The 22,053-nt window shown below is 42.5% G+C and overlaps 2 protein-coding genes and 2 pseudogenes across 2 annotated transcripts; 2 read left to right on the forward strand and 2 right to left on the reverse strand.

The window, feature by feature from the left end:
- Positions 1-7,551: 7,551 nt before the first annotated feature.
- Positions 7,552-11,362, forward strand: LOC131675861 (peptidyl-prolyl cis-trans isomerase E-like; annotated as a pseudogene).
- A 762-nt stretch (positions 11,363-12,124) lies between these two features.
- LOC131675862 (asparagine--tRNA ligase, cytoplasmic-like) lies at positions 12,125-13,998 on the forward strand (annotated as a pseudogene).
- A 63-nt stretch (positions 13,999-14,061) lies between these two features.
- On the reverse strand, positions 14,062-14,835 carry LOC131675863 (uncharacterized). Its single transcript, XM_058954997.1, has one exon. It carries the CDS (start codon positions 14,833-14,835, stop codon positions 14,062-14,064), a length of 774 nt encoding a protein of 257 aa, XP_058810980.1.
- Positions 14,836-20,642: 5,807 nt separating this feature from the next.
- Positions 20,643-21,593, reverse strand: LOC131675864 (uncharacterized). Its single transcript, XM_058954998.1, has one exon. The coding sequence runs from the start codon at positions 21,591-21,593 to the stop codon at positions 20,643-20,645; it is 951 nt and encodes a 316-aa protein (XP_058810981.1).
- Positions 21,594-22,053: the final 460 nt, after the last annotated feature.

A 22,053-nucleotide genomic window follows, 5' to 3' on the forward strand; every position in this document is an offset into this window, starting at 1 on the left:
TTCCGCTAAAAAATCGATTTTGGGAACTCTCATATCGATTGCTCATCCGATGCGACATTCTGAACCCGTTGGTAATTAAAAATTTCGAGAGGCTCGTCGAGCTTAATTCTCAAACCCGTTTTATGTCCTTGTACTTCGACTACATGGCACAGAGCATCAATCCTTCTTCGTACAATCCCAACCGTGTCCGTTTCCTAGATACTTCTGATTCTACTGTATTCTTCGACACATCCATGAAGGAAGAGATTCGTGGAATCCCGGACCATATACGCCCGCAGGTGATCCCCAATATATTTTATAATAAATTCCGAGAAGTCGACTGCGACAAAATGTTTTACACTGACGGATCAAATCTCGATGGGTCCACTGGCTTCGGTATCTTCAACAATACTATCACCGCTTCATTCAAGCTCAATGATCCCGCTTCAGTTTACGTCGCAGAGTTAGCTGCAATTCAGTACACCCTTGGGATCATCGACACTCTGCCCACAGATCACTACTTCATCGTTTCGGACAGCCTCAGCTCTATCGAGGCTCTTCGTGCGGTGAAGCCTAAAAAGCAACTCCCGTATTTTCTGGGGATGATACAGGAGTCCTTGTGTACGTTATCTGAAAAATCTTATCAGATTACCTTTGTTTGGGTCCCCTCTCATTGTTCTATCCTGGGCAATGAAAAGGCCGACTCATTAGCAAAGGCGGGCGCATTAAATGGTGACATATACGAAAGACCAATCTGCTTCAACGAATTTTTTAGTATTTGTCGTCAGAGGACGCTCAACAGTTGGCAAACCTCGTGGAGCAATGGGGAACTTGGACGATGGCTACATTCGATTATCCCAAAGGTATCAACGAAGCCTTGGTTCGGGGGGATGGATGTGGGTCGGGATTTTATTCGCGTAATGTCCCGACTTATGTCCAATCACTACACCATGGATGCGCATTTGCGGCGTATTGGGCTTGCGGAGAGTAGTCTGTGCGCTTGTGACGAGGGCTATCACGACATCGAACACGTTGTCTGGGTATGCGCCGGGTATTGTGACGCCAGGTCTCAGTTAAAGGAATCCCTTCGGGCCCGAGGTAGACCACCCAATGTACCAGTCCGAGATATGCTGGCAACTCGTGATTTCCCCTATATGTCCCTTATTTATACCTTCATAAAAACGATAAATATCCCAATTTAGCCTTCCTCTTTTATTTCTCGTTTTTAGAGTTTCCTCCTGCCTTGTGGAACCGATCAGCTCCAGAGTGCCACTATGTAACCGCCGTCGCCCTTACCACTACGCCTGCATAGAAGGAAACTGAAGCGAGAGCGACTCGAGGTCCGCTGACTTTTGAAGGATTCCCCGCGGGTCCGAAGAATACCATCCGCCAATCCGGTACTCGACGACTTACTAGACTGAGGCGCAAATTTATTTCGCTGATCCCCCCACCCCCCCCCCCTCCCCCTTCGAGTGAAAGTTGCAAGTTTTGCTCTTCTTTCCCTGTCTCTCCCCTGTCCTTGATACAACTGCTGCTACACTGATGCGGAAATAAGCCACCCTCTGAATATCTTGACCAAGCATAAGTTTTAGTTAAAAAATTCAAATTAGTATTCTGTATTCCTAGTTTTAAGATAGCTATAATTTTTACTCTTTATTGAAACTCTTGTCCTCCATTTTGTAAATAGAATTGAATCCCTAGTTTTAAAATTTCTGTGAAACTTCTCATAAATATTTGTTCCCCCTTTTGTGTACTAAACTATATTGTTAGTCTTAAGATATCCGTAAAATATTTCGTAAAATACTATTACTCCCTCTCTTGTATATCAAAGTGAATCCCTTGTTTTAAATTTTTTCATAAAAAAATCTTTTGGCCCTCTCTTGTATATTGAATCTTATTTCTAGTCTTAAGATAGCTGTAAACTTTTTTTTCCTTTGTAAAAAAATATTTCAACATTGTAACCTCCTAGTTTTAAGATATCCAAAATGTAAAAACATAAGCATTTGGCACCGCCAAGCTAACGCATTTGTGCCTTTTTATTTGATATAAACGAAATGAATAAAAAAAAAGTGGTTCGAAAACTATTTATATTATAGAACTCAGAAAACTAGTTTTAACGATTTTGTATCTAGTCCTCTCGACAATCCTCTTGGAGTGCCGCAAGGTAGTGTCTTAGGTCCTATTTTATTTATTATGTATATAAATGACATTAGGCGAGTTTTACGATTTTGTGACTTAAATTTGTTTGCTGGCGACACTGTTCTGTTCATTGCAGCTAAGGATATAGATGAAGCCGTGGCGAATTTGAACGAAGATTTGCATTCCCTTGCTCGTAGGTTAAAATTTAAACAATTAAAGTTAAATGTTGCTAAAACTAAATATATGATCATCTCTTCGGCTAATACTAGGCCTGACGTTAACGTTGAAATAAATGGTGAGACTATTGATCGCGTTAGTGAATTAAAATATCTTGGAATAATCATTGATGACAAGTTAACCTTTAAGTCTCACATCGACAATGTCATCAAAAAGATTGCTAAAAAGTATGGTATATTGTGTCGTCTGACAAATGATTTAACAATTAGTAGTAAAATTTTATTATATAAATCTATTGTTTCACCACATATTGACTTCTGTCCGTCCATTTTGTTTCTTGTCAATCAAACACAAATATTGAGGTTACAGCGATTGCAAAATAGAATCATGCGATTAATTATAAAATGTAACAGATACACTTCCTCTAGTTTCATGCTAAGCGCATTACAATGGCTCTCTGTGAAGCAAAGAATTTATTACTTAACAATGGTGTTCATTTTTAAAATTATTAATCGTATCGAAAGAGGAAGTGATGTGCATAGATACAACACTAGAAACGCGTCTGATGCAAGAACACCTAACTTTTTATTTAGTAGATCACAGAACACCTTGTTGTACAAAGGAATAAGTTTTTTCAATTCGATGCCTAGACATACTAAACGTGCGACAACATTAGCGGAATTCAAAACACTATGTATTTCACACGTAAAATCTGCTTTGTAGACAGATTTTTTGAATTTTTATATTTTAAAATTATTTGAATAACTATGTAATACCACGAAGATTGTATTTTTTTTTCTCTTCTATTATTTGCATTTAGTCACACTAAGTTATTATATTTGCTATGATGATGATGGATTTTTGTTAATTGTTTATTATAGTTTTTAAAAATAATGAGATGTCTACAGAAGTCTGATCCACGCGCGCGATAAGCAGATAGAGACTAACTTGAAATCGAACATGGTGACCAGTACTAAGAGCTCATCGGGTTGAATTGAAGCTTTTAGACTTTTGTTGTGATCAGGGTCTGATTTGATGATGGAGTTGCTTTGCTGGCTTTGCTCGACAATAGAGTTAATCTCGGTTATTGCTGCCATAGCGGCAATAACGGAGTTGGTTCGTTGAGTGGGGGGCTTGGTGACTTCTTCTGATAAAACAAGATATCGGGTTCAATTCCTGATCAATCCAGGGTATTCCCGGAAAGGAATATCCCTGGATTGCCTTGGGTTAGTGGTACGCAACTTTCAATAAAGGGGCCTGATGTGGATGTGGACGATTAGACTCTGCACTGCCACTAGGCTCGTCACTTCTCACCTTAGCAGGTGGTAGTACCGATGTCTTGGTCAGGCGGGAGGAGTCTTACAGAGAATTATCAGAAATGGAAGCTATTGGGTTCAATTCCCGATTCTATCAAGTATCTTCCCGGAATGGAAATTTTCTTGATGGAATATTCGAAATATATCTGGTTACGTTATTTTGAAGGAAAGGCTATGTCTGTAAATTGAACCAGTCCGTTTTTTTGTTAACTGGTCTTGTCATGATTTAAAATATTAATTATCTTCTAGATAAATCGTACAGCTCACACCTTTGTGGGGGTATGAGGTGGGACCATCATCATCATCATCGTTTTGTCGGTCGATAAGAGAGAACATCCTGGGTAAAATTGGATTTACGTTTTCGGATAGCTCTGTCCTAGACGAATTTCATACATATATATGAAGATAATATTTTTTTTTCTAAATATTTACTTACAGATTGGTTTTGTGTGACATACTGACCGGAAATGACCTACTTTTCCGCAACGTAAACAGCTTTTATTCACAGCAGGACAGCGCTCTCCGCCTCGATGCAGATTAAACCCACACCACAAGCATCGCACACCTTTCTCAATGGGTTGGCTGGAATCACCGTACACCTTGTTGACTGAACTGCTTGAACGCAGTTACGCATTTACTATTTTTTGTGGTTCCATCCAGAGTCAATGTTTCTTTCTCCAACAATTTTTGTCTCTGATCCTCTGGAGTATACTGAATGATCTTGTCTATTATTGCGAGATGCCGACTTTCAGTTTCCGTTTTTCCAAACGAGCATTTCTCTGCCTTCAATTGAACTCTAAGAGCAAATTTTTCAATTGGCTCGTCTTCCTCTGGAGCCATAGACCAAAAAAGAAATCGCTCAAAACTGTCATGATGTTTGGGTGCAAATAGTAGTATCTATAAACATTGGACTATAAATAAGGATCCAACCCGGCTTCATCTTCGATTTCAAGGAGTCCATAGAATGCACTTTGCAATTCTAACCCTCCCATTGCTAGGAGCTGCATTTTTCTACCGTTGCCATCCACCACATTTGCAGCAGCCATGACACTCTCGAACCATCTGATCCATGAGTTCCACGCATTACATGCTTCAGAGGGAGGAAGATGCTAGTATTTAAAGTGCGGTAAATTATATGATGCCAGGCTAAAGAAAGCCAAATTTTGGATCACTGTCGAATTTGGCGGGTTCTCACCTCCCGCATCGTTATGCTCCGCGTTCATCATTATCACAGTTTGTAAATTTATACGCGAACTGACACTTAATATGAAACGCAATGTTGAAAAAACAGTCCCAACGAAATCTGTTAACCCTGATCTTGAAACAAAATACAAAAAAATAGCGCTTTTCCTAAAACGTTTTCTTTTATCATTATTGGTCGGAATTAAATCGGCAACTTTTTTGGTAGTACAATTTCACACTTAACAATGGGAATATTGGGACACCACCGTAATCAATTCGGCATTTGTTTTATAAATTTATTTTCACCGGCCGGAATCAAATCGGCAAACTTGCTGGCAGTGTACTATCAGTGGAAATCTTCAGTTTCTTTCCGTAATTAAATCGGTATAGGTTTCACAAACTCATTTTCAGCCGCCTTAATTGCATCGGCGAGTACATCAGCATTTTACGCTTTTCATCCATTCACTCACAAATCTGAACTTGCTTTTTCCGTAATTAAATCGGATTACATTATTGAACTGCAATCGCCATAATTTAATTAGCTTCAATAAATTAACTTTACTTCATAAATGCTATACTCCGTTTTATTCGTGCCGGAATCAAATCGGCAACACTTCTGTTTACATAGCCTTACACATAGAAATAGATTCTTCAACCGTTATGAAAAACAGTACCTGCCCCACAAGTCACTCACACTACAATGGGGAACTGTAATCTGTTGCACCATCAGCAATTCAAAATGTGCTTTTCAATTTCGAGCTTTTTGTGTTTTTCACACACACGAATCTGCACTGACCTCGACGTGACTTCGTTCTTTTTTCCAAGATGGACTTTATGGCCTTCGCTCTAATTAGAGCCTTTCACTGAGCGTTGCATACACAAAATTGTCGTAAAATTAATCTCACTTTCAAATTTATTTAGCTTTATCTTCCATAATCATTTTTTTTTCTCTTTTTTCCATTGAATGTTGAACACGTGATTCTATCGGACCGGTAAAATAAATTTGCACTTGCCGCGTCCAAAATGGCTGTACGTAGCAATAGTACAGTCTACACAGAACACAAAACACTCAGGTCGGTTTCAATTATACCGGTGAAAATAACTCGATGCGTCCCAAAACGCCTTCCCATGATGGCCAACGTTTTTGTTTTCTTATTTAACGGACCACTTCAATGTTATCTGTGATAATAGCGCATCTGTATGTTTTCACGTTTTCCTATGCATTGGTAATGTGCATTGCCTCCATTATTCTTTGATACCTAAAATAAAAGTCGAGAAACATTAAGAAACGCTCAGCGAATCAAAATGTTTATCCGTTACGAAGATTTCCTGTCCCAAAAATCTGCATCTCAGTTCAGATCGCCGCAGTATGGCGCTCTCTGACACTGCAGCACTCTGGGTCATTTATCTCCGTAAGTAAATAATAGAACTCACTCAACATACCTTGATCCCTTTATGATAAGTATTAGAAGCTTTCCTAATTTATAGTTCCCTGAAAAATAGTGCCGAAACAGAAATTTCCTGTCCGTAAGTTTTGTGTAAAAACATGTTTGTTTACATGTCCATCGGCAACACTATAGCATATCAGAAGGCTTTCGAGCACTACGTGAAAATCATTAGATTGTGGTCAAAATTGGATATGTAATCTTGCGAAACACACATATTGCATCATAGTAAAATGTAAACATGAAATAAGTCTTTGAGAGTAAGTTTTATTTCGGAAAAAGTAATACAGGTAAGCGTTTATCTCATTTCTTTGAAATAAAGCTATGAACATTTGCTAGCATAATTGACCATTCATTATCGATCGTTTGTTACAGCGTGAAAGCTTTTTTGATAAAATCATATCTCATGGCCAGCTAGCCACAGTTTCGCTTGTTTGTTGATACAAATGACTTGACTTGCATTGATGTCAAATTCTAAATCTAGGCCGCAAGTTGAAAAGGGTTTATATTACTTTTGGGGAAATGATGTTTTATTTTTTCACGTGCTACTAAGGGCATTGTTGGACATTGTACCTGTAATGTAACTGTATGTTTATTTCGGAGATAAATTTGTATCAGTATAATAATTGCAATGTAATAAGCCGACATCTATCATATTGCACGACACATAACATGTGACTTTTGTAAGTATTCTGTATAACAAAAGATAAACTCAAGTTTACCGGGTACCATACAAGCGTATTCAAATTGATGGTTCATTGCATGCATGCTTGGCACAATCAATCGAAACAAACGAGGTGTATTGTCATGGAAAATTCAGCCACGTTTGACGAATAAAATTAATATATTCGTTTGATATAGATCGTTATTTTCAACTACTTACGAGGATTACCATTTTTTTCGTTCACCTTACGGTGCAGGAGCATGGTGTACGATTACGCCCTTTTGCCATATGTTGTACGCAAAAAATCGTCAAAATGTGTCAATTTAGGCGTCAACAAAAACAAAGTAAATCCATCGTTCCCAAGATTCGACGCAAAACGGAACAACGGATGCAAATGTACTGAATTCATGAATTCTTTTTGAATGGACCTCGGACATTTCATTACTGTTTTGAAAGACCAGTTCTATATCTCTGTACTGCCAGGTCAGGCACGTTTTCAATATCGGTAAAGGGTTACAGCAGCGTATGATCGAGAGCTGGTGGATGAGTAAACAATGCGAGGTCTTGTTTGTTATATTATAAATAACTGAACAATTGTTTTTGTAGCTAGTAACCCTTCTAAGACAAAATTTTGAAACAAATCCACGTAATGGTGTGGTTTATAACATTCAGTCATGGTACTAGTCAAGTGAATAGCATGTTCGGTAAGAAACGACCAAGTACCATGCGAACCTCAGAAACACGGAGAAGAGACAGAGGCTAGTGATATTGTAGTGCTGCCAAAGGACCAAAGCACCCTCAGTGTTTTCGAGTGGGAGGTATTGTGAAACCTTTATGGTGGGCAGCAGATATAACATAAACCATGAAGACAACGTATGGAACACGAATTGCGACAACTGCTTGAATAACATCCTCGTCGTTCATATAACAACAGCTGATCCAACAGAAGGACAAGAGATGGTCAGCGGGCGAAAAAAATCGACAAGATTGCAGGTGATATGTAGAGTTTTCCTTTCCTAGGACGACGTACGGTCATCGACTATGAGGACTAGACACGCAGCAATAGACATCCAATGAGACTTTCGTCGTATGTTCATGAACCGATCTGCAAATACTTTCAGTGTCGTGGTGTTCATTTCTTGCAATTGTCCTATATACTGAATGTCTGCTTCGAAATCTCTTGAAAGGCGCGGATACAATATAGTTTATAAATGGATAGTGTGGTACGCAGCTCACCTGGGTCCGATTCGAAACCATCGCACGGGTTTTCCTAACCCTGAACAAGGAGTTATGGTTGAAAACTTCTACAATAAAAAATCTGTTGAAGCAAAACTAATTATACCCAAGGACTTATAAACAGTCGTTTTTTTTTAAATTAGCTATACGCTCCACACACAGGGGTAAACGCTGTATTGTATTGACGTGAAAGTTTCCAGCTGGTATCAGTAATGCTTGGCAGATGATTATTGGAAGAAAAGGCAACTTAGTATCTGGAAAGCGTCGTCACAGTCAATTACATTGCAACTGACTTGCATTGAATTCTTCGATTCTCCTATATAATTTTTCTTTAGAAATCAGTTTGAAAACCTACTTCATTTCTCCAATCGTTTTTGAAGAAGCTGAGTGGATTCACACAACACCAGTGGTGATAAAAAGGAATCCATGCTGCAATTCATGTAAGAACCCAATTCGGTTTTTTGTTCAATGCTGAAAAAACTTTAGGCACGCATCTGAGATCAGCTTCATGCAAAATCGACATTATTCGCATGTTATTAATTTGTGTTACAACTAAAGGACCTTTTCAGATGTAACGCTCATTTATTTGTAATGCGTGTCTTGCCATAACCCATCAAAGTAATCAACAGTGTTCCCAAAATACTTTCATCGTCGATATAATTTTTCCGTTGAAGTGGTCCCTTAAAACCACTTTTTTCACAGCAGCCAAAAATAAATGCACACAAAATAATTTTCTCCTCTTCGCCATGGTTTGTGGTAGCTGAATGGTAACGCGTGTTACCTGGTTGCTTGCCCAAGTGAGACTGTTCACTCGACCACCGCGAGTATGCTTGACCGACTGACACGCTTATATGTATGCGTGTGTTCATAAACCGTTATAAGATTAATAGAGTCTTCGACCAGATATTATTTATAATTGGTGCTTCTACCACACATTAAGATAGGAAATCTCATAGAAAACGGGGCAAACATGCGATCAATATTATCCCTCGAAAATATGATGAACCACCGGATGAAACTAGATGGTGATGATGTAACAGGTGTGATCTGTGTCCGACCATGCGTACCTATCAGCAACTAAATCCAGCGTTTCTTTTTAGGTATCCTTTTCTGAACCAAGCGCTGCAGAGTGGTGGCAAACCATTATCGTCGTAATCTTCCATTTACTACTGGTCCGGAATTAAAAACTTTTGCGCGAGAAAAATTCACGCTTTGTCTTTCTTGAATCTTAGTTTCCACAGTCTCCACAATCACTACCATTTGTTAGCAGCGATTTTCACGGGTTGGAATCACTTCATTTGCGTAGACAGAACATCAATTCAAAAGCCACCTTATCGCTACCACCTCCTATGAAACCATAGCCATCATGATTATTTTCATCGCATTCCTTTGTATTGCTAATATCCTATTATTCAACATAGCATCTGTTAATTTTACAGTGACAAAAGCCACTTCTTGGTGTATTCCCACTCATAATATTAATTGGAAATATTTGTTTATCCGCAAAAATCGAACGGAATAATCGAAATCTTGAAGGTTTCGTTGGTTACTGTCATTAGCCTTCGTATTGGCCTCCACAGATAAAAATTTTCCGGCATTGGCAAGCTTCAAAACCAATGATATTCCGCTTCTTGATAGCATCTTCGCCCTGGGCTGAAAGGTTTCAATATTGGATGATCCTGCTGGTTCGACAACGTCAATATCTCTAATTCCATTCGTTTAAGAGAGATTCAAGCTTCGCTACAAAAGCCTGCAAATTGAAAATATAGTGGAACGAATTGTGGTCATGGCTTCTATTGCAGTTTCGCCAATGAACGACAAATCACGCAGCGTTTCCTCATACATTCCGTGCAGATTTTTGGCTTTTTGATTTGTCCCATCAATCGGATCCTGGGACACATCATGCCCAGCTTGACATAATGACATCTTCCAGCTCAATCCAAGCTACTTCGATGCACTCATTTTTACTTCCACGCAGGAAACATACAGCATAATCAAAAACATGTGTTATTGAATACAAACAAATACTGTTCATTGCTAGGGGGAAATCACTCTAAACTTTGGACTAAATTAAATTAGTGAACTTTTTTGTTCCCAAAATAATCCCGACTAGTTTTAGCTAATCTTATTAAGTTTTTCTGTTCTTGAATAATCCTACCTAGTTTTCAATAGTCTTGGTTTAGATAGCAGCTGTCACTTCAACCAGCTGTCACTTCACCACCGTCACTGTTTTGTTTATTGTGGTTTAATATTCCGTTTGGCGATCTGATTGATATTCCGGTTGATGACGACTCACAGAAGCACTGTGGATTTGCATTTATTGAGTTCGAGAGTGCCGACGATGCTGCCGCCGCTGTCGACAACATGAACAATTCAGGACTGTGCGGCCGAACGATACAGGTGAACGTAGCAAAATCACAGCGGATTAAGAGGGTAGCAACAAGCCGGTTTGGGTGGAGGACGCCAGGTTGCAGCATGCTGGTGCAACACTACAGAATCAAGAGAACGGGGAGGATGATGCGGTTGAAGCCACTCAGCCGGCAAAAGAACTGGAAGAGTAAAATGAAATCCGCAGATGTACTTCGTTATTCGAGTAGGCAGCAATGACGTGGGAAGGATTATAATATCCCTCAGAGCAGATATTGTACCGAAGACGGCTGAATTGTCGAGCATTGTGTGGAGCAAGGTTTTGGCTATGAGGGGTTTACGTTTCATAGGATTATTCCAAAGTTTGTGAGTTTTTTATGTTCTGGTTGTGCATCTAAAAATGCCAATTTTTCGTTTTAGATGTGCCAAGGTGGAGATTTTACTGCAAACAATGGAACGGGTGGAAAATGTATATACGGAAAAAAGTTTGTCGATGACAATTTTAATTCAAAACTGGGTTTGGAGAACTGTCGATGGCTAATTCCGGTCCTAACACCCGGTTTTCTTTCTGAATATTTCAACCCGATTCTCTTGACGAATAACGCCCGGTTCTCTTTTTGAATAATTCCCCAGGCGTTGTCCTGATTGACAATATAGTAAATTCTACTTAAAGGACGGTACGTATCGGAACTGAGGTATTTTTTACCGCTGGTAGGATCTACAATGTAGAAATCTTTGTTCTCTCGTATACGGACAAAAGTACTATCGCCTGTTAGTAGACTGTGTCCTAAGATAAGATACACATCGTATTCCAAAATGATGTAAAAACAAACTAATAAAACATCTAAATCCTTCGGTGAAGCGCATATCATATTCATGATTTCCTGAAAAAATGCTTGACTTCATAAATATTGTATATCGTAGAACCGATTAAAAATTACTCGATTAGTGGACCAAATTCCGCCAAGTTGTGAACATGCGTCCGTGTTGTAGTGAACAGGCATTAGGGAAACATATCGCCTTATCATTCGCTCCACGTTTTGGTCGATCACAAAGGGAACGTTGATCGGACGAAGCAGCTTTGTAACGCAGATCCTTTTGCCACTAAGCAACGTTGCTAGCGGTAGCATCGCCCTCGTAGGAAACTCACTGCGGTACTTCTCGAACCACAGATAAATACGCGCCGTAATCTGCTGCAACTCCATACACTCCAGTCCGTTGGTGTCGAATTTGGGAATCTCCTTATTCGGTTCCAGGCTTATAAACAGGAGATGTGAGTTAACTCTCGCATATCCGGCAGATTAGATCCGGTTAGCATAGAGGTGTATTCAGGTGATTCGTCGTTGTTGCGCGTGTATCCGTAGAAGCAGTGGGGTTTTGATTTCGAATGTTCCCTTAATCTAGGTGGACAAATACATGCACATATACTTGTAAGAAATTGAGCAGCTATCAGTGTGAGAGTATATCTTGAATAATAATAGGATTTGACGCGCACTTGTTCTACTATCAGGATGATCTAATAATTTCACTCCATCGAAAAAAATCTGGATGGCTCACAATGGGTTACGCTTAAGCCACAATAGAATAGCTTACCGAATTGCTCTCGTTGAGAAATTGCCATGTTAATCGCTAACAATGGCGAGAAGCAATGTTTGATCCCCCACGATACGGTTAGTGGTATGCGAAGAATTCTACTATCCGTTTCACCACGATCGTTCGTTCCGGGGGTGGAGATGCACATGCAACACCCGGAAGATCGTCAGGAATGCTTGGACAGCAAAGTTCAACAGTATGATGCTAATTATGAACAGTTTCAATTCTTAGTGGCTAGTAGTGGTAAGTTGGGTGGTTTCTTTCCCTAAAATTTTCTTTTAATAATCTCTTCTCGTTAGATTGCCATCCGACGTTAGCAGCCGAAACTGATATCGATACTGAGATGGCAAAAGAAGCACAACCTGCTCGTAGTAACAAGAATGAAACAGAAATCAAGCGCCTGTTCGGCACTCAACAAAAGACCACCCAACGTTGCTAGTAAGTGCTCTTATCCATTACACTTGCCGGAAAGTGAACGACCGCTGAAATTCAACCATCGGCTATAGATCATAATAATTGAATATTGATCCAATTTTTCTCACCACCTCCAGACGAACACCTCTGAAAAGCGTGGCGATGACGAGTCCGGTGATGGAACAACGGAAAAACCCTTCAAAACAATCCTGCAAGCCATGAAGCACGCCGGCAAGGAACCTTTCCCAACAATTTACGCGGACGCTAAGGATGCAAAATCGAATCACCTTACGAACTGGCAGCCAAATCTCAGCTCAAGAAAATTCAGAAGCTCTGGGTTCGCGATGGCTTTAAAAACGTTGGTAAGCAGAAGCGTGAAGAGAATAATGCCAAGATGCGAGTACAGAACCTGCATCTTGGTCTGCGGCCAAATTGATCAAGATTAGACGGGGTGGTGAGAATCGTGGTATCCAAGTTAAGATTCACGGTTGTGTTCACCGGTAAAGACGGCAGGTTAAAGGATTGATGTTTATAACACGATGGAGCCGGTTTCTTGCAAAGCGTTTTCAGCGATACCTTGTGTCAGACTTACATCGCGTTGATTCTATCAACCGAGTCCTCGGTTGGACTATTCGGTACGTTGAAAGAGGTTCCAGAGGGTAAGTCTGCTCCCGGTAGACATGAACTGCACGTTCATGATTGGGAGCTAATCGGATTAGCCCTGATCTGTGGGACGGATTCTATTTAGAACGAGGATGCTAATCCTGATGTGCAGCTCGATAACAGACACATTATGATTCGAGGCGAAAGATTCTCAAGATGAGAGATGTCATTAAAATGGCATTTAGGGAGCATTAGCATGAACGCGGTTACACGGAGGTAACGCCACCGACGCTGGTGCAAACACAAGTTGAAGGAGGGTCGAATCTGTTAAACTGGACTATTTTAAGTAAATAGAAATTTTTAGCATTAGAACTATTTGCTCAAACAATAAATACATTTTAGGGCGGAAGCATTACTGACGCAAAGCTCACAGCTATATTTGGAAACCTGTTTGCCGGCATTGGGCGATGTCTATTGTATTTCTCAAAGTTACCGTGCAGTGCAGAATCGTACTCGCCGTCATTTAGCAGAATACAGTTACATTGAGGGTGAATGTCCCTTCATTACTTTCAAAGAGCTACTTGATCGGCTGGAAGATTTGATAGTAGATGTTGTCGATCGAGTATTGAAATCTCCGTGAGATCTTCTAGTGAAGGAACTTAACCCGAATTTTATGCCACCGAAGGGAACCTTCCGTCGCATGACCTATGTCGATGCTATTAACTGGCTAAAGGAGAACATTGTCACCAAGGATGATAGATTAACCGAAAGCGTTGACGTTTTGTTACCAAATGTAGGAGAAATTGTGGGAGGTTCGATGAGTATTTATTTATTATTTATTTATTTATTGAAAGGCTTGAACCCAATGGTCATTCGCCTTTGAAATTTCTATAATAACCCAACATAATTATAATATTGTTCGTGGTTTGTAGCACAAGTGACACCTTTACAGTTGGTCGAGTAATCCCGCGTCCTTCAGAAAGGCCAGTAATATTTCTTCTCGGGCGGGGTCGTTTCCAAGGATCTCTCTAATGGAGAGCGGTAGTTTGTGGTGCTGCCTTAGGTCGGCTAACTCTGGACAGTTCACCAGAAGGTGTTCAGTGGTTCGGGTACCACATGTAACGCATGTTGGTGGGGGAACACGCGATACGGCGCGGGCATGAGAGACCTTCATATGCCCTACTCTGAGCCGCGACAGTACTCGTTGTTCCCTCCTATCAGTCCGGTCTGTCCAGCGGTCGGGTGAGCCTTTGATTCGCTGAAGGTGTCCGGTGCTGCCACGCCAGTGGCGTTCGAAGGCTTCGTTAATCCCTGACTTCAGCTGTCCCAAAATATCTGCGGTCGGGACGAGTCGAGTGAGACGTCGGCTAGTGTGTCTTCCCCTGGCCGCCAGGCGATCAGCCTTTTCATTACCGTCGATGCTGCAGTGACCGGGGACCCAACAAATTGTGATGAGTGGGTCATACTCGGCCTCGATGGCCTGGATGAAGGGGTGGCGGTATTTCCCCGACTCGAGGGCGGATATGGCCGCCAGAGAGTCAGACAGTACAACGACGGGTCTATCTTCCGGTTTCTGTACCAAGGCAAGCGCGATGGCAGACGCTTCGGCAGAAAACACCGAGCATGGCGCCGGTAGGCGGAAGAAGAGTCCTTCTCCTATTTTGCTCACTCCTATTTTAACCTCATCACCGCTCTTGGAACCATCGGTGAATATCCGCATATCACTACTGGCAGCGCCGGCCCTCAGCTCTATTGACAAGCTTGTGTCAAGATTGGGTCCGCGGTCGTGCCAGGCCCGGTCACGAACTCGGTGTAGACGGGCGATTGGTGGCAGGTCGGCGTCTGTATATTGGCGATGAATCTCGCTGACCGTTCGTCCGCTCCAAAACTCTTCTGGCGATGGTGAGTGCAGCCGCCCAACGAAGGGGTAGGATCCCGGCCTCCACGCAGGCCGCTTCAGCAGGCGTGCTGGGGAGCAAGCCAGAGGCAGCGCAGATTGGCCCGTGATATAGAGGGCTTAAAATGTTGATAAAGCCTTCCATATTACAGGACGTCAGCTCCACCCCGTAAAATATCTTGCTGTGGATGAGTGCCTGGCTAATATTCAGCGCAGTGCGACGGTTGCAGCGCTTGTGGTGGGAACTGATAGTTTTAATTAGCCGCTGTCGGCTCCGGCACTCGGCTTTGATCCGTCGAAAGTGTGGCAGAAAGGTAAGACGACGGTCTATGGTTATCCCCAGAATCTTCGGTTCTTTGCGGTAGGGGACAATCACCCCGTCCAGCTGGATCGGCCTTCCTGTTGCGATATGGTTTGTGATGATGATGATGATGTTGTTTATTATAGAGGATTTAACCCTAAGGGTCATTCTCCTCCGTTGAATAAAATATAAAATATAATACATTTGACCAAATTTTAAATCACTCATTGGCATTGACATTCTTTTAATTTATATACTGTCGAATATGTGTGCTTCCTTCAAAAAACAGATTAAGGTTGTTTCTCGGACTTCGTCGTTACTCAACATCTCTCGTATGGACCCGGGAAGTCCGTATGTTCTTCGAAGTTCGTCGTAGATGGGGCAGGTGATTAGGATGTGGTCTATCGTCAGGCGGACCAGGCACGACTCACATTCTGGGGGATCGGCTGTTTCGGTGTAATGTCGGTGTGTGATACGAGAATGACCAACGCGTAGCCTGCTCAATACCTGTTGTTCTCTTCGGTTTTTCCGGTCATTCCATTTTTCAGTTGTGCCTTTTATTTTCCGTGTAAATAGCTGACGGCATCCCAGCCATTTAGTTTGCCAAGTATCCCAAATAGTTCTGTCGATAAAGTTACGGACGTCTGGTCCGGGAATGTCTTTAACCCATCTAGGTCCGTTTCTTCCCAGACTAGCGAGACGGTCGGCCTCCTCATTTCCGGGGATTCCACTGTGTGCCGGAATCCAGCAGAATGTGATGTTGCGATACAATTCCAGAGACTGTATCCAAGGGTGCTTGTTTTTTCCACTTTCAAGAGCGGCGAGGGCACTGGCGGAATCAGTAAAGATAACTGTTTGGTTGTCTGTGGGAGCCATACTAGCCCCCAAATTTAGAGCAGCTGCTTCGGCAGAAAATATGGAGCACAGGTTCGGAAGTTGGCGGGATCGACTCTCCGATGGGGTAGTTACTCCTACACCCACTCCACTAGTCGCTCGAGATCCATCTGTATATATATATATGTATATAATCCTTGTACGAACTGTCTATCTGTTCTCTAAAAATTGCCTGCACTCTTTTTGGGTTATCACCTGCCCTGCATGCTTTTTTGATTTCCCAGTCGACTTTTGGTATTTTCTCATTCCACATCCTGTCTATTACGCGGTGCAAAGATTCCGCGACAGGAAGCTGTCTTTCGGTGTTTTTTTGAAAAATATTGTTGGCCAGATCTTGGGTCGAGTTTGAATTGTTTATGGTGCTTTCAAGAAAGCTTATCAGTCGTTTACTGGCAGCCCTTGCAACCACGGCATCGAATGGTAGAATCCCAGATTCAGCACAAGCGGATAGAATCGGAGAGCTAGGAAGTAAACCGGCGGCATTCCGCGTAATATCGTTGTAGACAGGAGCTAGGATCTGCACTAAAGATGGGCTTGCACGACAGGTTAACTCGATTCCGTACAAAAGCTTAGTAGTAACGATACTGTTTCCAACTTTTAGGATTGTTCGGCGGTTGCTGGTTTGGTGACGGCTACTGATAGCTCGGACGAGCCGGCGTCTACCCTGCGTCTCTTCTTTAATCCGTCGGAAGTGTGGAACGAAGGACATCCTCCGGTCTAGTGTTATTCCCAGGATCTTTGGTTCCTTTCTGTATGGAATCTCTATATCATTTACAAAAACTGGGCAGATCCACGGATGATGGCTTTCGTTGCATACGTGGGAAACGCAACATTTTTCAGTACCCATGCTGAACCCGACTGATTCAGCCCATTTAGCGACGTGTCGAACTGCACTTTGCATTCGTATTCGTACTCGGGCTGGCGTCGCTCCTGTAACTAAAAGGACTATGTCATCTGCATATACGAGTGTATATATATATATATATATATATATATATATATATATATATATATATATATATATATATATATATATATATATATATATATATATATATATATATATATATATATATATATATATATATATATATATATATATATATATATATATATATATATATATATATATATATATATATATATATATATATATATATATATATATATATATATTCCTTTGGGAAGGCATGTGAACACAGAATTCATCGCTATCAAAAAAAGAGTTACTGCTAAGACAGACCCTTGCGGAACACCATTTTCTTCTTGGTAGACCCTGGATAGGATCCCACCGATTGCCACTTGGAAGCTTCGGTGTGTGAGGTATCTTTGTATGAATTTGATGAGATTCCCTGTAAAGCCCCATTCATGCAGCTGCTTCAGTACGCCTTCTCGCCATACCCGGTTGTATGCTTTGGATAGATCTAAAGCCGCGATATCCACGTGTTCTCTTGATCGCCTGGCGGCGTCGAGTGTTTCTCCGAGTGATGCTAAATAAGTACCAGCTCCCTTTCCTTTCCGAAATGCGAATTGTCGATAGTCTATCAGATTTTTGTCTTCTAGAACTCCGACAAAGCGGCGGTTTACCATTCGCTCGAATACTTTTCCGGCACAGCTGGTTAGGCTGATTGGACGGTAGTCGCTTGCTTTCCTGACTTTCGGTCCTGGTTTTGGTATTGGCACAACGATACTTTTTCCACATGTTGCTGGGAAGGAGCCCGAGGACCAGATCTTGTTGTATGAGTTCAGGAGGGCGGTTTTAACTCACAGAGGGAGATGTTTCAACATAGGATATCCGATTTCATCTGGACCGGATGAGGTGCCTCGTCCAGTGTCCAAAGCTAGCAATAGTTCTTCCATCGTAAATGGTTTATTATAGACCTTCAAATTTCCGTCGTCTTCGAATACGACCGGACTCGCTTCACTCCTGGCCTTGATTCCCTGGAAACTTTTACTGTAATTTCTAGTCGCTGATAAGCTCTCAAAGTAGCGACCGATCTCGTCCGATATCCTAACGGGGTCGTCAGTCACGGAGTCATCGATCGCAACTGAATACCCGACGGTTCTACGCTTACCGCTAAGTGCGTTTACCCGACGCCATAGTTCCTGTACAGGGGTTTTACTGTCGATACCATCTATGAACTGTTCCCAACTTCGGTTTTTAGCTTCCAAAATCACTTTGCGACAGTTATTTCGGGCTGCTTGGAAAGCGCCCAAGAGTTCTGCTATTATTGGATGATTTGGTGGTGTCTTTCTGAGCTTCCTCAGTGCTTTTCGACGCTCCTTGATAGCTGTTCGCGTTTCGGGGTTCCACCAGTGAACTGCGCGTCTGCCCGCTTTAGTGCTTGACCTCGGGATGCTTTCTTCTGCCGCACTAACTATTCTTTCTACCAACTCCTCTACGGAGTATTCTACATCTCGTGTGATTCGCTCCAAGCAGGAATCTTCGAATGCCTCCCAGTTCGCCTCCTGGTACTGCCATCTTCTCCTTCTCGTTGTGCTGGGTGGGGTGTCGTTGGTGGTTATCTCGATGGGGTGGTGGTCGCTACCCATTGGGTCAGGATAACTACTCCAACTCAAGGCATTGATTAAATCGCTAGTGCAGAGCGTGACATCAATAGCCGTGGCAGTGGCTCCTCGGCAAAAGGTTCTGCTACCGTCGTTCATTACTATCAGTCCTTTCTCCTCCGCAACGTGCATTATTGATTTACCTCTGGCGTCATCACGATTGGATCCCCACGCCGTGTGATGTGCATTGAAGTCTACTGCCAGAATGAAGGGGCGATGTAGTTGGTCGATTAAGTTTGATAGTTTGGTTTCAAAACCATCAACTCCATGGCTCGGTACGTAGATTGATATTACCGTTAATCGAAAGGTGCCTTCGATAATAGCCCCTATAGCAAGTAGAGGGGTATCTAGCTCAATGATCGTATACGGAGTATCAATGTGGATTCCCAAGCCGATTGATTGGTATATGTTTCGACCGGATTTGAGAATCCATTTGTATTGCCCGCTGAGCCAGTTGTCTGGACATCGACCTGGTGCTAAATGTGTCTCCTGGATCGCCAATGTAGTTGGGGGGTTGTTTCGTGTGAGTATTTCCAGGTCGTTTATATTATTCGATAACCCGTTGATGTTCCACTGCAGGACGATTCTTCGCAGCGGGTTGGGGTTATTAGTGCTTGCAGGGAGGAAGCAACTGCTGTGGCTGGTGGTCCTATTTCGGGATGCGGGCGCCGCTCGAGTTTCTGGGAATCTTCTGTTTGAAGGGTTGTCTATTGGTGATGAGCGCGATCGCTTTTTGTTGGCAGCAGCATCGGAACCTACGGGGGGCCTTTCGACGTGTCTGGATGAGTTGGAATGAAGCGTTTTACGGTTATTTCGATGCGCTGGGTTGTAGTCATCGTCACCATTGTCGTAATTCGAATTGAAGTATAGGAGTTCCGCTTGTGGGTTCTCCCAAAAGATGCCGCAAGAAGTGGCATGTGGTGTGGTGCTGCTATCGGTGCTAAAGTAAGGTTGGTAATGTTCTTCATTCTTACTGCCGTTCGTCGAAAGCGCGGGCATCTCGCTAAAGTTGTAGCTGCAGCCTGCAACGGAGGTTGTTTCGTTTGTGCGACGATCACAACTGTAAGACGCAGTGTCTCCATTTTGTCTGTTAGCGTTGTCTGGAGCGCAATGTTGTTCTATTTGACTCATATTTTCGTTTTCCTTAGCATTGGTTGTTGTGGTCAGCATGGGGTTCGTATCGGCCGCACTGGGAGGTCCTCCATCAACGGGTTGGGGTATGGCGTCCCGGATGGATTCGCTCGCCAGTTGCGCTCCCATTAAAGGGAGTGAAGGGGGTACTGCACTTTCCCCGCCTTCAAACCGATTGGTGTTATTGGTGATTTGGTTGAATGTTAAGGGTAATTGTAAGTTGAATCAGTTTTGTGTTGCTGAGGAAGGAGTTTCGTTACATACTGTCTTCCTCGAAGTGCATAGTTTGGTCCACTGAAATGTTGTACGATTCTCGATCGTCGTCCGAGTCCTCAATGGTTACATTCTCATCAGAATTTAGTTGGCTATTGATAGGATCAATTTTAATGGTTTGCCTTTTTGGTGGCGGACTTTCGCCAGCTTGCATTACTGTATAGATGGCCGGGCAGATAGCATTATTTTCAGTTGTGGTTTTAAGATTTCGTGATCGTTTTGGATTATTTTGTAGTGTGTCAGTGTTCATTGTGGAGTTCGCCGGAGAAGATCGTCTGGTATGGTTTCCTACCGCGACACTATGTGCTTTTTTCGCGGCTGATGCCATCGTGATGTTTGGTTTTGAGCTTCCTGTTGGTTGACTGGCCTGTGCGATAGTAGTATTTGTTGCTTGTTGTTGGCTGAGATTTGATTGCTTAGATCGAATGTGGTGTTCCAGTTTGGCGATATAGTCTTTCATCTTCTATAGCTCTTTGTCCTTTTCATTGATCGCCTGAATAAGTTTATCCATTTGTTCGTCCTTCTTAGTCATCATCTTGAAGATAGCATCGATCTTATTTTGCTCACAGGACGGCTGAACTGGTTGGGCTGCGGTTGATGCGTAGCTCTTGTTGCCCGCAGAAACTCGTTTTCTCGCTTCCAGGAAAGGTAGATTATGGTCGATCTTCACTTTTATCACCTCCGTCTCCTCCTTATACATAGGACATCGCCTGTCGCTTGGTCGATGGTCTCCTTTGCAATTATTGCAATATTCTGCATTTTCACATATCTCGGCGTGATTGTCACTCGAACATTTACCGCACCGTGCTGGGCCAGGGCATCTTGCTTTTGTATGACCGTATTGGAAACATCCGTAACACAACATGGGATTCGGGTAATACGGTGGGGTTCTTACGCTTAATATACCAACCTTCACGGATTGCGGGTAGGTTGTCTTTCCAAACGTCAATATGATTGTTGGTGTGTTAACTTCTGTGCCATCTATTTTCCGTTTGATTCGACGAATGGCCGTCACGCCCTGGCTAGACAGATGATCTAGGATCTGTTTGTCTTCGACTTCAATCAGATCAACGGAAGAGACTACACATCTGGTAGAATTCAAAATTGGGTGCGGAATTACAGACACGGGAGTATTGTCGATTAGTTTCGTCATATTCAGCAGTTTGGTCACTTGCTCGGGCTTCCTTACCCGTAGCGTGTAACGAGTACCTTTCGCCTCGGACGAAGCACTCTCGATGGGTCCTGCGGCATCCTCCACACTTTTACCGACGACAAAAGGATTCTTAGGTAGAACAGCATCGCCTGTTCCTTCCATCATCAGGATTGTTAGCGCACCAAATTCGTTTTGCTGGTCCATATATTCTGGTAGACGCCTACTCAATGGCGCGGGCGGGCCCCCGCTGGAGGAGGCCATCGCACTGTGCGGCCTTCCTTCTCTACCGGTTTGTCACCTTTACTCGATTTCAGAAAGGATTCGACCTCAGATCCGTAGAAATGTGGGCAACAGTCACCTGTTGCCTACCCCAGACAGATTCTTTTAAGCAGTTTCGCTGCTTATTCCCAAGTCTCTTCACGTCACGTCAACGCGCGGTTGTTAACTAGTTCTCGGAGGGAACGCTCGGTTACCCACAGTCCGAGTTTTTTTAAAATCGACTGATCACGTGATTTGTTAAATGAATGGAAACGCACGGTGGTCCACTTTTGAACACTATGGTAACGCACTGAAGTCCACTTTACAAGTCTGTTCTCCTGGTATGTAACCGAATAAGCAGTCACAATTTTATTTTTCTGTTTTCCCCGCGGTGGTCGCGGGGCGGGTCCACGACCCTCCCCAATCAGTGGTAAGTGTACACGCGTGTTATAGGATAGCTCAA

This window comes from Topomyia yanbarensis, chromosome 1 (assembly GCF_030247195.1).
Source record: "Topomyia yanbarensis strain Yona2022 chromosome 1, ASM3024719v1, whole genome shotgun sequence".
NCBI lineage: Eukaryota > Metazoa > Arthropoda > Insecta > Diptera > Culicidae > Topomyia > Topomyia yanbarensis.

What these genes read in the sequence shown, in the direction of transcription:
- LOC131675863 (XM_058954997.1), bottom strand. Translation starts at nt 14,835, where the DNA reads ATGCGGATATTCACCGATGGTTCCAAGAGCGGTGATGAGGTTAAAATA.
- LOC131675864 (XM_058954998.1), bottom strand. Translation starts at nt 21,593, where the DNA reads ATGGCCTCCTCCAGCGGGGGCCCGCCCGCGCCATTGAGTAGGCGTCTA.